The following is a 14,026-nucleotide window of genomic DNA, read 5'->3' as shown; positions in this document are numbered from 1 at the left end:
AGCTAAAACTGTGTTATAGAATAACTCCTGTCCTTTCCCTGATGCCCCCCTACTCTTTAAAAAACATACTGCTTCCTAAAATGGATTACAGGTTACCACAAAAATGTATTGCTTCCTAAAATGGATTACAGGTTACCACAAAAATGTATTGCTTCCTAAAATGGATTACAGGTTACCACAAAAATATATTGCTTCCTAAAATGGATTACAGGTTACCACAAAAATGTATTGCTTTCTAAAATGGATTACAGATTACCACAACAATGTACTACTTCCTAAAATGGATTACAGATTACCACAACAATGTACTACTTCCTAAAATGGATTACAGATTACCGCAACAATGTACTACTTCCTAAAATGGATTACAGATTACCACAACAATGTACTACTTCCTAAAATGGATTACAGATTACCGCAACAATGTACTACTTCCTAAAATGGATTACAGATTACCACAACAATGTACTACTTCCTAAAATGGATTACAGATTACCACAACAATGTACTACTTCCTAAAATGGATTACAGATTACCACAACAATGTACTACTTCCTAAACTGGATTACGGATTACCACAAAAACGTTCTGCTTCCTAAACTGGGTTATGGATTACCATTTCTTGTCTTTCATTCAGTCTATAATACACAAAGGCTTCAGTTAGCAGAAAACAAAATATGCAGGTTTGTTCTTCATGCTGACCCTCGTACTCAACAATGCAGCCTTCTCAAAAAACTAAATTAGATACCCGCCACTGAGAGAACAGCCTATCCCCTAGGCATCTTGATATTTTAGGTATTAACTGACTGCTGCTACCCCCCATTAAAGAGGGTACTCCCCCCAAGCAACAAACATATTCATACCTCTCAACCTCATAGTGCAAGAAATCCGGACAATGCCTGACAAAATGGGGGGACAAAGGCCCCAAAACATGGACATTTTTTTAATAATGTTCTTATAAACCTAGAAAGTTGGTAGGATAACAGTGTTTGTTTTAACATACATTTTCTGAAGGATGTGAAGTTTAAAACTCAAATGTATGTCATTATTTAGTGACTTCACTCCTCAGATCATCCCAGTGATTTGCCAGAAAAAAATTATTTTTTATGAGAAACAGATAAAAAATATGACCTAAATATCTGGACATTCTATGAAAATCTGGACAGTTGAGAGGTATGAACATATTCCCTGAGAAGTAGTAAAGTAAATGGGATTACTCTAGCTAGACAACCATTCAAAATAGTCATATGAGAATGAGCCTTTTACAATTTTACTACTGCCCTTTGGAACAAACTCACAACTGAAATAAAGGAAAAAAAACAATAAACTCTCCAGGCCTTCAGATCTGCCTTTCCGGAACTTCTCCACAATGAAGCGCCATGTAATTCCTCCAGGGAAAATGGTTAGCAACAAAACAATGCAACGTCTAAACTAAATACGTAAATGCAATGCTTCCCGTAACCGAATCTTCTGATTAGAGTTCAAAGACTGCAGTTCTGGTTAACAGAATGTAGTTAACCTGTTACCACAGTTTTGTTTTATTCTTGTTTTCTCTTCAATCGTGATTTATGTTTTACTATTTCTGTTATCTTGGCCTTTTCAAAAATCAGTTAGCCTCTTACTTGCAGTGTATGTTTAAGCTTGTTATGATCAATAAGGCTTTTAGCTTGAATAATTCTAAAATTTTATTAACAATCAAGTCTAAGTTATTGTCATGTATAAATTCTCTGTTCTGTTTTAAAAATCTGTACTTTTGCCATTGGCTGGGGCTGTGACTGAAAGGGAACTTTCGACCAGATCACTTACCCTGTTAGCAAACAGCCAATAAATAAATAAAATAAAAAATAACTTTACCTATTCAAATTAGAGGCATGGTCAGAAAATCATATCTAAGCAAGAAATTAATGAAGGAAATGCAGACGAGAATTAGTCTGACTAGTAAACAAAATTATTATATTTGTTATCTATTTATTTATTTTCTTACTTGCTTCCTTAACAAATAAGAGGGATGGTCCTACAAACCAAGCCGTGATCACAGCCAGTGGTAAGGCAGCACACAATTAATAGATACGTTGCAGTAATAAGAACAAAGTGTAATATATTAGGCAAACAATGAAAGAAAACAGGCTTAAAATAATTAAGGCACATAAAATGGGTCCTCTTATAAATCTTGAAAGCTTGAAATCTCGAAATTCAAAACACTGAGTCCAAAATCTCGAAAGTTCAAAATACTGAAAACTCAAAATACTAAATCTCATAATATCGAAAAAACAGAGTACACCAACACTTACCATATTCCAGCACTAATACATGCAGAAACATATTACTCTTGTCCAACTATCAGCAGGGGGGCAAGCACCCCTGCACCCCCACACCCCCTGCTACTTAAATATATCAACTTCGAGATCACATTCCACAGAAGAAAATCGCAAACATACCATTATGTGCTTCATGACTACCTATTGCAACCTTAGTCATGTTCCCTTTTAATTTGCTAAACAACAACATAACTCATCTTAGTGTAGTAAAGTGCGATCTCAGAGTTCATATATTTAAGTAGCAGGGGGTCCGGGGGGGCTTGCCCCCCTTCTAATAGTTGGAGTAAACTAATATGCTTTGTCTTTTATTTGTTTCTCTATGTACTTCTGGTGGAGTATAGTAAGTGTTGGTATCCTGTAGTTTTTTTTCAATATTATGAGATTCAGTATTTAGAGTTTTCAGTATTTTGAACTTTCGAGATTGTGGTCTCAGTGTTTTGAATTTTGAGATTTTGAGCTTTCGAGATTTACAAGTGGACCCCATAAAATACATTTAACTACATACGGGTCATGGAAGAGAGCAAAATTAAAATACATAAAATAAAATCACAAAATACAGCTTAGACAAGACAGAAATGCATAGTGTTCAAATACTGTAAATAAAGAAAGTATCTGGAAATGAAGACAAGACTAACAAGCTATGAACACAGCGTAGAGTGCACGTTATCCATTCATCTGTCTCTTCCAGGTTTTACTGCAGGTACTTGACCTGTGTAAGTTTGAATTTGAAATTTCTTCATGTTATCCTATACTGCTTCTGACAGTTCACTGAATATAAAAGCTGAATTCCTTTGAGTTTCTGTAAGTAAGCTGAATAAAAAATAGTTATTAACTTTTCTATCCACCTTTGTTTTTTTTTTCTTTCCAGCACTAAGAAACGGAGCTCACTGTTCCGAAAGATAGCCAAGCAATCCAACCTTCTGCACACCAGCCGTAGTTTGTCATCATTGAATCGTTCTCTTTCATCCAGTGACAGCCTTCCAGGATCACCAACTCATAGCCTGACAGCACGTTCCCCAACTCAGAGCTATCGTTCTACACCAGACTCCACATACATTGGTAAAACCTTCATTTATTAAAGAATCCTTTGAAGAATGAATTACATGATGCATTTTTTTTTAATTTAGAAATTCCAACTTGAAGCAGGCTGTAAGACAATCGGTAGAGTATTTTTACAGTGTTATTATCAGGCCTTATCAAACTCTGATAAATTTACTGGTCTGAGTGTCTTGTTCGAATATTCACACAAAACCAGAAACCTTTACAGCACCAACACAACCCTTCCACCTCTTCTCTGCCAGTCTAAGACTGATTACACCCATGGCAGGTGAGAACCTCAAACATCACTTTTATACTAGGCCTATAAGAGTGTATGGACTCTCAGTGACAAGTTCATTTTGGAGAGCTCTAATAAACTTTTTTCACTTGGTGGCCAAAGTAAAATATTAGGGAGCAAGATCTGACATGGTTATCTAGACAGTAGCTTGGTGTTAGATGCATTCTCCCATAAAACCATGTAAACTTAGCCAGAGTGCAGCAGGGTCTGTTAGTGGTTGTCTAGACAGCAGACTGGCTCACCATCAGTAAATAGAGGATCAGGGCAAATGGGCAACAGTCAGAAGAAGGGAAAGGGTTATTAGGGTATCACTGGGTTCAAGAACCGTAACTTGTTTGTGTTCATATTGTACTTTTAGTAAGTGCTACTGAAACGTCAATGGATGAAAAATTATGCCTCTTTGCAGACCACGAAAGGACTCTCAATTGTTGAGAGCTGAAATGGGTTGAAAAATGAGACAGGCCTAGACAAGTTGAAAGAATAGCTACGTTTAATAATGTTAATAATGTTAGGCGCATTTGTTCCTAGTAAAACAAAACTTCCTCAGATTAACATTATTAAATGTGGTTGTTTTGACCTCAAGTTGTGGTTTCTAGTGCAGCAAGTGGTAACTTGCTTTTAGTTCATGGTTTAGGTTTGAAGAATAGTCAGTCACTTGTATGGCATTTTAAACTCAGTGCCAAAAAGTATACAATAATGGTTCTGAGGTAAAAAAAAGACTCTCCAAGAGAAGCAAAGAGGTATCTAAACAGCAACAAAGTTGTGAAGGCTTGGGAGCAATCCTGTCAAATGACACATGCTAACAAATAATATGAGAAAGTAGTGGAGAGGACTGAAGATATTCTTGATGCATTAAGAGAAGCGTGGCCAGAAAAATCTCCAACATTTCTGGAATACAGCTGGTCACTGGTGAAGGCTGGCTCCTTCTTAAGCTATAGTGTGCTTCAGATGGTGCTAAAGATGAATATATTCATGGTTCATGTCACCAGTCTTAAACAACGCTGGGTCACCATCCACCCAGTCTCCTTGTTAACCCCTTGATAAATATTCTAAGGCTTTTTAGTCTGGCCCCTCAAAATTCTAAATTCAAAACTAAGCTCACTCCTTAATTCCTAAAATGAGACAAAGTGCATCTGTATGGATTTATAATTTTATATCTACATGCAAACAATTCTAGTAGGTTAATTTCCTGTAACTGCCTGTACTGTGTTGATGTTTTAGGATAACTGGTTTGGTTATGTGATCGCTATCTTATACTATATTGCACAATCCTAACTCTTTGTGTCTGCTGATATTTTGCATTGTAACAAGTCATAGCTGAAAAGGGACCCTTAGGTCCAACCTGCTCATGTTAGATATAGACAGACTAACAGATGAGAAAATAAATCAGGGCTTGTTATTCCAGCGTAAAGACACAGACGGTTCCCATGGGTAAGTGCTGTGCTCAGTTATGAAGATTCTGTTTCATTAATGATAGAGGATGGAGGCATCCCAGGAGAAGGTAACTAAAATACTGTAAGGAAATGGAGGGGGAAGTGACAGATTTATTCGGGTACATGTGTTGCAAAGTGCATAAGGGTATCTCAGAAGACGTAAGCAGGAGCAAGGGATGTGATCCAAAGACCAACCAAGGACAATGTGATTTTTTAGAGATAGTAAATGCATTAGAACAGCTTATTTTAGAAAGTAGTGAGGTTGAAACAGTGAAGAAACACAACAAATAATGAGCAGATGAAAGGCAGTATTAGCAGTGAACAGCAGAATGTAGGCGAGGGGTTAACTATAATCAGTGGTTGATGCAGTAAATTGAGAGGGTACAAAAAAGGGGTCCAAACAGTCATCACCTGTTGTCCTCATCTGTAATGGTTTTTAAATTGGATTCATGGCCTACATAGACAGTGCTGTGACTATGACCCAGCTCCCCCTGATTGGCTAATGGTTGAGCCACTGAAGGATGCACGGCACTTCTTCCACTAATGATCCCACTGTAGAGGAAGGAGGCCTAGCAAGGCTTATCTGTTTAAAGGGTGGGTTTAACTGAGAGGCTGTGTCATTTGTGAAAGAAAATTCCCATGTTGCAGGCATTGGAGCCCCTTCCCTGAGCATTTATGCAGCAGAAAGTGGGACTTGAGGGCTACGTAATAACAACAACAAAAAACTCACTAATGAGCACTTGCAAAATAGCCATGTCATAACTGTCTCACTCTCACCCTGTGGGCAGTGAGGATGAGCTGAAAAAACTATTGTTTCCAGCAAAATTGTGCAAAAGGAAACTCACCTCCTAAAATAGAGATCTGAACAGCACTGCATGGTGAAGGTTTATGTCGATGGCCAAATGGTGAGCATAAATGTGAGAACATCTCTAGAACCAATTTCAGGTGGAAGCATGACTCAGCCTTAAGGGAAGTCTAGTCCTTGTGAAAGAAAAAGTAGTGAGCTGTACAAATAAAGGTCTGTATTTCTGAGCTCCATCTAGTAGAGCTAATGGCCTGTAAAAAGGTGATGTTCTAAGATGTGGACAAGCATACTAAGTCATTTCAAAAGGCGATGGACTAGCCTGCCACTCATGAAATTCCAGTTCCAGGGAATGGAGGTTCCGGTTAAAAGTTCTGAGAAATGGAGTACCTCTTCAGGAACTTCTTGATAAACCTGTGCTGAGCAAGAATTCTGCCACCTAGTATGCCATGATGCACAAAGATAAAAAAAAATCAGTAGTAAAGCTTACGGTGACAACACATCCATGTAAAATACTGTAAAGTTTAGTACTTTCGTCTTCCAAAATACAAGACTGCTTCAGAATAATGTCCCAGTTGATAAAAAAACATAAAAAAAAAACTATTAGCAGTGTGACTGGCACTTATTTAAAATGTTAAAGACACAGTGACACTTGCCATAGAGTTAAATCAAAGCAGACCAATGCACATTCAAAACATTATAAACAAAACATTAATATGCAAAAAAGGAAATCTTGCTGTAAAGCATTGAATTCATAACTTGATATCAAAACCTAACAAGTACCAGATGCAAACATTAATGTATTGAATTCTCATTTGTAAATATAAATGTGTACAACTTAAATACTAACAATTTAAGTACTTTGGATGCTGAGATAAGAAACATTGGCTCTGTAAATCATAGCCATACCTTGTTAAATGGGAGAAAATCCCTTTCCTAAAGCTCTTACAAATTAAGAGCTCTCTTTTTTATTAATCAGGTTCTGTTTACAGAGTCATTAAATCCCAGAGGTACTGAACTTGCACCAGAGCTCTCTGTATTCTAAGTGGTTTTCCCAATTACCTATTAAGGGTCCTATTTTAGTTTTGTCTAAAAGAGTAAGCTGGAACCTGTTGAAATTCAGGCAATCCAAACTGTGCTTTGCTAGGGCATTTCTAAGTTTGGCAGATCTAATACTGTATTAATTTTCGTAAATACGCGAGTGAAGAGATCACTTGGTCTTACCAATATAAAATACCCCACGGGAGAACATATTGCAATGTACACAACAGCACTTGTGCCACAATTTGTTTTTTGAAACCTGTAAACATATGGAATTCTGTTAACAATCCCATCTGTAATACTACTGTCTATAAATTTACATTGATTACAAGCATTACATTGTTTAGTACCAAAACCCATGTTTCATTTTGTCTAACAAATCCCTTTCTCTAAACAACCCAATTAAATAATTCAGTTGTAGATTAAATTCATTGCCTTCAGAAACCAACATGGAAATATGGACCACTTGCCCCTTAACAACACTGAATTTTTGTTTATGGGGTAGCAACTTTGAAAGTGTGAGTAACTGTTGGAAAAAGTCTCTTTCCTAAAAGTTCCAGAAGAAAAACAAATTTGCACCTTGTTTTTATAAAAAGATGATATCAAAGACATCAATACTATCAAAGGACTTCTTGTAAGTAAAACTTAAAAATTCTAAACGTTCAATTAAAATGTTGATAAATTTGTCAAGTGGACAAGGTACCCCATTCCACAGGATAAAAATATCATCCAAAAAATGTAAGTAAATGTCCCATTATTTAGAGAACTTAGAAGGAAACACCACACATAACTCCCAAAATAACAGAACCAAGCTGGTATAAATGGGGGCACACAGAGCTCTCATGGCTACTCCTTTAGTCTGTTAATAAAATTCACCTTCAAAAGTCAGAAAATTGTTTTTCAATACAAATTACAGTCCATCCCTTAGAATCCAAATGTCAGAATTAGGGCACAGGATCTGGTCAGAAATAATTTTCTCAAATCAGTTAATTCCCAAGTTGTTAGGAATTATGGAAAAAAGGCATTTAATGTCCATAGTAACAAACAGCCCATTCTCATAAAACTCTACATTCTTAATAGTTTGCAAAAAGTACCAAGAGTCTTCTAAAATGTGTGTAAACTTGTCCAAGCAGTCCTTCAATGTCCAGTCAATAATCTTAGCCAGTTAGCCAGCCAGTCTTAGTTTTAGAGCTATGGGCCACAACAATAGGTTACAAAGGGGGATCGTCAGTCTAAACAAATCCTTTTATACCAAACTCCAGCATCATGTGACATATTTAATTGGTACTTAACTGAAAAAAATGTAAAAAACATTACTCGAAAATGGATAAAAAAACTTTTTTTGTATATAAAAAAAAACAGAATACAAATTAAGCAGAGACTTTAAAAACAACCATGTTAAACAACTCCACTTTCCACTTTAAAAATTAAAACAAAAAATACAAAAAAAAATCACAAAAAATACATATATATATATATATATATATATATATATATATATATATATATATATATACTCCTTCACACGAAAAAGTGCACGGAACATAAATGGTGCTCGGAATCCAACAATACAAAACCCAAAAGCATATTCCAGCACTCAAAATAAATCCATCAAGCCAAAGTGAAAAGAAGTTTATTAGGCAACCTGCCCAACAAAAACACTTATGGATTTATTTTGAGTGTTGGAATATGCTTTTGGGTTTTATATATATATATATATATATATATATATAGAGAGAGAGAGAGAGAGCGCGAGCCCTAAATGGCTAACATAGCTTTTAATTTCAAAACACTACTTCTTCTTCTTCTTTCAGCTTTTCCCAGTTAGGGGTCGCCACAGCGGAACTCTGGTCCGCTAATGATTGGCAGTAGATTTTTACGGTGCTGAGGTGCCAGCCCGATGCCCAACCTTCAACGAAGGTATGCTCATTCAGCATGTCTTTCCAACGCCACTCGGATATCATATCATTTTAACCCAGGAAACTGAGGCATTACATTTCATCTGCCACCTCAATTCTTTATACTCCAAAAATAAACTAGTTGTGCCACCCCCCCAGTTCCAATGCCACGTGATCTATAACAATATATTTGAATGAATGCAGGGGATTATTTTTGATATGTTTGTATAAAACATTCCTTTCATCAGTCCTTTGAATATCAAGCTGATGTTGGCAAATCCTGTTTTTTAATGCCCTTATGGTCTTCCCTATATAGAAACATTGACACATTTGGCACTTGGCCACATAAATAATCCCTTTGCAATCACAATAATATCTACAGGTAAGTTGTATGGTAGCAAAGCTCTCTAAATATATGTCAGATGCCTCAAGGACAAACCTACATTGAGCGCAGTGCCCACATCTGACCATTTCTCCTTCTTTCTTACTTGCATAAGGGGCTTCCAATAGGGTTTTGAAACAAGTATCATTTTTTTATATACTACTATTGGATCATTGCCAGCTATGCTCAAGTACTCCCGTTCAACCCCAAACAAACACCAGTTTTTACGAATAATATTACAAGTCTCCTGTAAATGGTTCTTTGGACAAGAAGTTGAAAACATTGCATGATTCAACCTTGAAATTTCACAAACTTCAACTTGAAAATTGTTATTTTAAAGAGTGTCTGAGGCATCAGCAAGTTCCCAAGGGTTTGAGAACTTGGAAATGTCCAACGGGTGTAACCAAGGATTCTGAATTGTACAGTGAGCTGATTATTCTTTTCAGTAGGTACAGCTGTGAGTCTGGTATAAAAGGATTTGTTTGGAGTGTATGTTTAGTCTGAAGAAGTCCTGTATACCTAGGAAGAAAGTGCTTAAGTGATTTAATAAAGTGACGAGCCGCAGCACCTGACGTTTCCTTCTTTGTTTTGTAGTCAGTAGTCAAAGTGTTTGATGGATTATTAGTTTGTTATGGAAGGCATAGTGGATTCTGGTAGCTCTATATCTGGGCTTAATAGAGAGCTTGTTGCATCAATTGTTAATTTAACAGCACTGATACAAGGCTTGACGCAGCAACTTTCTACACTGATTAATTGCAGAGGTTCTAGCCCATCTACGGGCTCTAATAATCAGCAAAAAGATATTTTTTCATCCCAGGGGACGGAGAGTTTCAGGATAACTCCAGCACAGAGACTGCCTTATATTCCAGACACTAGTGTATCATCGAACCTGGCAGCTGACAACCAGTCTACATCCACTGGCATGATTCTAAGTTATGAGATGGGAGGGTGTTTCAATATTCGTGATTGGTTATAAGATGGTAATGACTGGCGGTTGACCTTAGAACCTCATCAAGGCGTACATAGTTCTTTAGACAACAAGTTTAAAACGTTGCATGATCCAACCTTGAAATTTTGCAAACTTCAACTTGAAAATTGTTATCTTAAATAGTGCATGAGGTGTCAGCAAGTTCCCAAGGGTTTGAGGACTTGGAAATACTCAATGAGCTTAACCAAGGATTCTGAATTCTACCGTGAGTTGATCATTCTTTTCAATAGACACGGCTGTGAGTTACTTGAATTGTTGATTAGAGACAATGACAAAAAATTGACTCTCCTTATGGACTCTATCAATTTGTTAGATGCACATATTCAGACTGACTTGTTATTTGAAGTAAAAAAATGGAATATAGGGCTATCTTTAGCAACTGCGCCCCCCACACACACACCCCTACTTAGTATATTTATACTAACTCCGAGATCGCACTACAGTGGGGAAAAGGATATATTTCCTTATCCCCACTGTAACGTGCTTCGGCAAATATTCTTTCACATAAGTGCACTTATGATGTAGTGCACTTTCGCTTAAATGAGGTCAACCTTCTCTTTCTCGATAAAGTGTGATTTTGACCAACAGAAGGAGACCTATACATATATATATATATATATATATGTGTGTGTGTGTGTGTGTGTGTGTGTGTGTGTGTGTGTGTGTGGAGACCATAAGATTGAAGTTTTGAAACTTTGAAATATAAATAATAAAAATAAAAACAATTTTTTTTTTACATTTTTGCAGGGAGCAAACCTCGTGCACTGCTGACACCCCATTAATGAAATATACTGACTCCAAGATCACACTACAGCAAGGAAAATGGTAAATATACCATTCCATGCTGTACGGCGATCTGTGATCTTCATTGAAATGGTTTGAAGTTTCAAAACTTCGATCTTTTAGTATTGGCCATAAGAAATTTGAAGTTTTGAACCCAGATATATATATATATATATATATATATATATATATATATATATATATATATATACATATATATATATATATATATATATATATATATATATATGTATGTGTGTGTGTGTGTGTGTGTGTCTGCGCGCGCGCGCGCACACACACACGCACACACACACACACATATATATATGTATATATTTTTATGGATCTATGTCACAAGCCACTGAGGAATTATTGATAAACTCATCAAACTAGACATCAACCCCTATATCACTAGGTGGGTTGCAAACTGGCTCACAGATAGAACCCACAGTGTGAAAGTAGCAGACTTCAAGTCAGACTGCCGGTCAGTCATGAGTGGAGTCTCACAGGAATCATTCCTGGGTCCTCTCCTGTTTGGCATCTGCTTCTCAGATGTCCAGGCCAACACGGAGGGACTCTGGCTGACCAAATTCGCAGACGACTGCAAGCTGGGAGCCATTATTAACTTCCCAACTGAAGTAGACGTCCTGCAGAAAGGCCTCACTGAGGCTAATAACTGGTGTCAAAACCATGGCCTTAAGCTTAATGCCAAAAAGTGCACCATCATCATCTTTGAGAAAAACTCAGTTCCCACTAATTACCACATCGATGGGAGCCCACTGAACACTGAAGGCGTTATAAGACATCTGGGGACACAGGTTGACAGCAACCTTAAGAGTATGTTTATACATCGCGGCTACCCGGAACCACTCTTGGATGACCTTATAAATGAAGTAAAAGCTAAGAGAGTAGATAAAGTGTACACGCCACTTTTGAAGATTAAAAGTGTCCCTTCTCTGAGTAATTGCAGTGGTGCAGTTGAAAATCTGTTGTGAAGCTCTATTACTCAGAACAGTGGGGGTAAGGAAGCCTTGTCAAGTTTTATTACCACCTACACTATGCACAGTAACTCATGCATTAGAATATTACAGAAAAACTGGGAATTGCTTAAAACTAATTTAAACATATATGCTAAACTAAGTGATTTTCCTAGTGTGACCTTTAGAAGAGGGAGGAACTTGAAGACCCTCTTGGAACAATAGGGTACTCCTATGGCCATTGTAATGGCATGAAAAAATGTGAAAGCTGTAATTACTGTAAATTTGTGGATGCTACCAATATTTTTAACATCAATGGTATACAGTATAAACTTAAGGACAAGTTTAATTGTAATTACAGCTTTGTAGTTTATCTAGCTAGGTGTAGATTTTGTCCTGCTTTCTATATAGGAAAAATGGAGCGGAGGCTCCGGGACAGGATATATGAACACCAATATGCGATTAATAAACATAAATTGGAAAATGCCTTAGCTAAACACATTTCCAACAACCAACAACACACTTTCAACTTTATTATTATAGATCAAGTTAAGTTGGATAGTAGGGGTGGTCCTAGACCACTTAAATTAGAAGAGCTTGAGTTAACTTGGCAAGTTAGGCTGAATGCCTACAACCCACCTGGCTTAAATGATTCTTGCTCCATTAGTAGTATATTAAAATTAAAAAGTTTGAAGAGGTAAACCTCGAATTGTTTGTAGTAGGCTGGCTAGTTTAAGTCACCTACTCTATTTTGTTATCTGCTGTTGACTAATTTAGAGTGGTTTATTAGTAACTTATTAAAACTAAATAGCCTATAGAGGTGTAATTTTGACTTCTTTCAAAATAGGTCTCTCTGTGACAGCCATTTAGTGTATTATTGTTGTCATTTATTGGTGAATTTAGAGTGTCTTAGGAAGCTTTACACATTAGTTATTGTTGTTCTTTTTTATTTATTTTTTATTACTTTTTCTTATGAATAGAGTTGCTGCTGTTCTTTTTATTAGGATGCTTTTAAACTTGTTAATGTGGAATGTGTTTAATTGGTTAATTGCTAACCAGCTGTCTGTATAAAGTCCTTGCCCATTTTGACAATGTTTCTGATGAAGTTAGCCGAATAAGGCAAACGAAAAGCGCTTAAAACATAATTTTTCTAATAAATCTGTGGACTTTTTAGTCCCTTGTTGTCTTTTGTGATTTATCAACAGTCCCACTCTACGACTTGAGTGGATTTTAATGTTTTGTTTCATTACTTGGTGGATTTTACAGAAGCCTGCTGAACCAGTTTGTGTTTTTTATTATGAAAAGCTATTAGGCTCTTAAGGACAATCATTTGCCCCTTTGACTTGTATCTGTCCAGACATATGCAACAACTGGACTACCCACAGAGACACTTTATTAAAAGCATACATGGCCTAAACTACATGTCCCACATGGACCATCTCAAAGCCCTGTCACTATACTCAGTATCCTACAGACTGCTAAGTGGTAACCTGTGTCAAGGCATCCTCCGAGCCAATATTGATGGATTTAATGCACATCAATAAGTCAAATGGCATCGAAATACTCAGTCTAGGGATCTAAACCTCTTCTACAATATCAACAGAACAGTTCAGAGGGACAGGTATATCTCGCAGAGGATACCACTGCTGTGGAACAGACTCTTCATCTACATAGAACAAAGTTCATCCCTGTCCATGTTCAACAGCAACTTAAATCTATAGATGGAAAACAGATAATATACCCCAGGACTGCCCTACTAATGGACAGAGGCAGCTCCTAAATGCTTTATTCTATGCATGGGTCCCATCAAATTATCTATGGTATGATCCTTGTTATTTACATTAGGGTATTATATAATTCTTGACCATGGGATGTGTAAAGGCCGATATATAACCAAATGGAATAGGTTACTTCAAGCATAACAAGGGAAACTGGATAGACTTAAAATGTCCCACGATGGCAGCTAGCCTAGTACTTACTTATGAACTTATAAAAGCTATACAGAATAGTGGTCCTGGGAAATGTGGAAAAGGCGCAACTGGAAGCATTGCTGAATTTGTCAGTAATG

The 14,026-nt window shown here is 36.8% G+C and overlaps 1 protein-coding gene across 1 annotated transcript in view; it reads left to right on the top strand.

Moving 5' to 3' along the window:
* The window catches only part of MAST1 (microtubule associated serine/threonine kinase 1), a 1,222,161-nt gene that overhangs the window by 1,182,731 nt on the left and 25,404 nt on the right, over positions 1–14,026 (top strand). Inside the window, exon 25 of the mRNA XM_044084747.1 lies at positions 3,187–3,377. Within this exon, the coding sequence (XP_043940682.1) occupies positions 3,187–3,377 (191 nt within the window). The remainder of the gene's footprint in view (positions 1–3,186; positions 3,378–14,026) is intronic.

This window comes from Protopterus annectens, chromosome 9.part0, assembly GCF_019279795.1.
Source record: "Protopterus annectens isolate FY-2018-M chromosome 9.part0, PAN1.0, whole genome shotgun sequence".
Classification (NCBI taxonomy): Eukaryota; Metazoa; Chordata; order Ceratodontiformes; family Protopteridae; genus Protopterus; species Protopterus annectens.
Note: the sequence above shows the minus strand (reverse complement) of the source record. Positions and strands in the feature narration are given on the sequence as shown.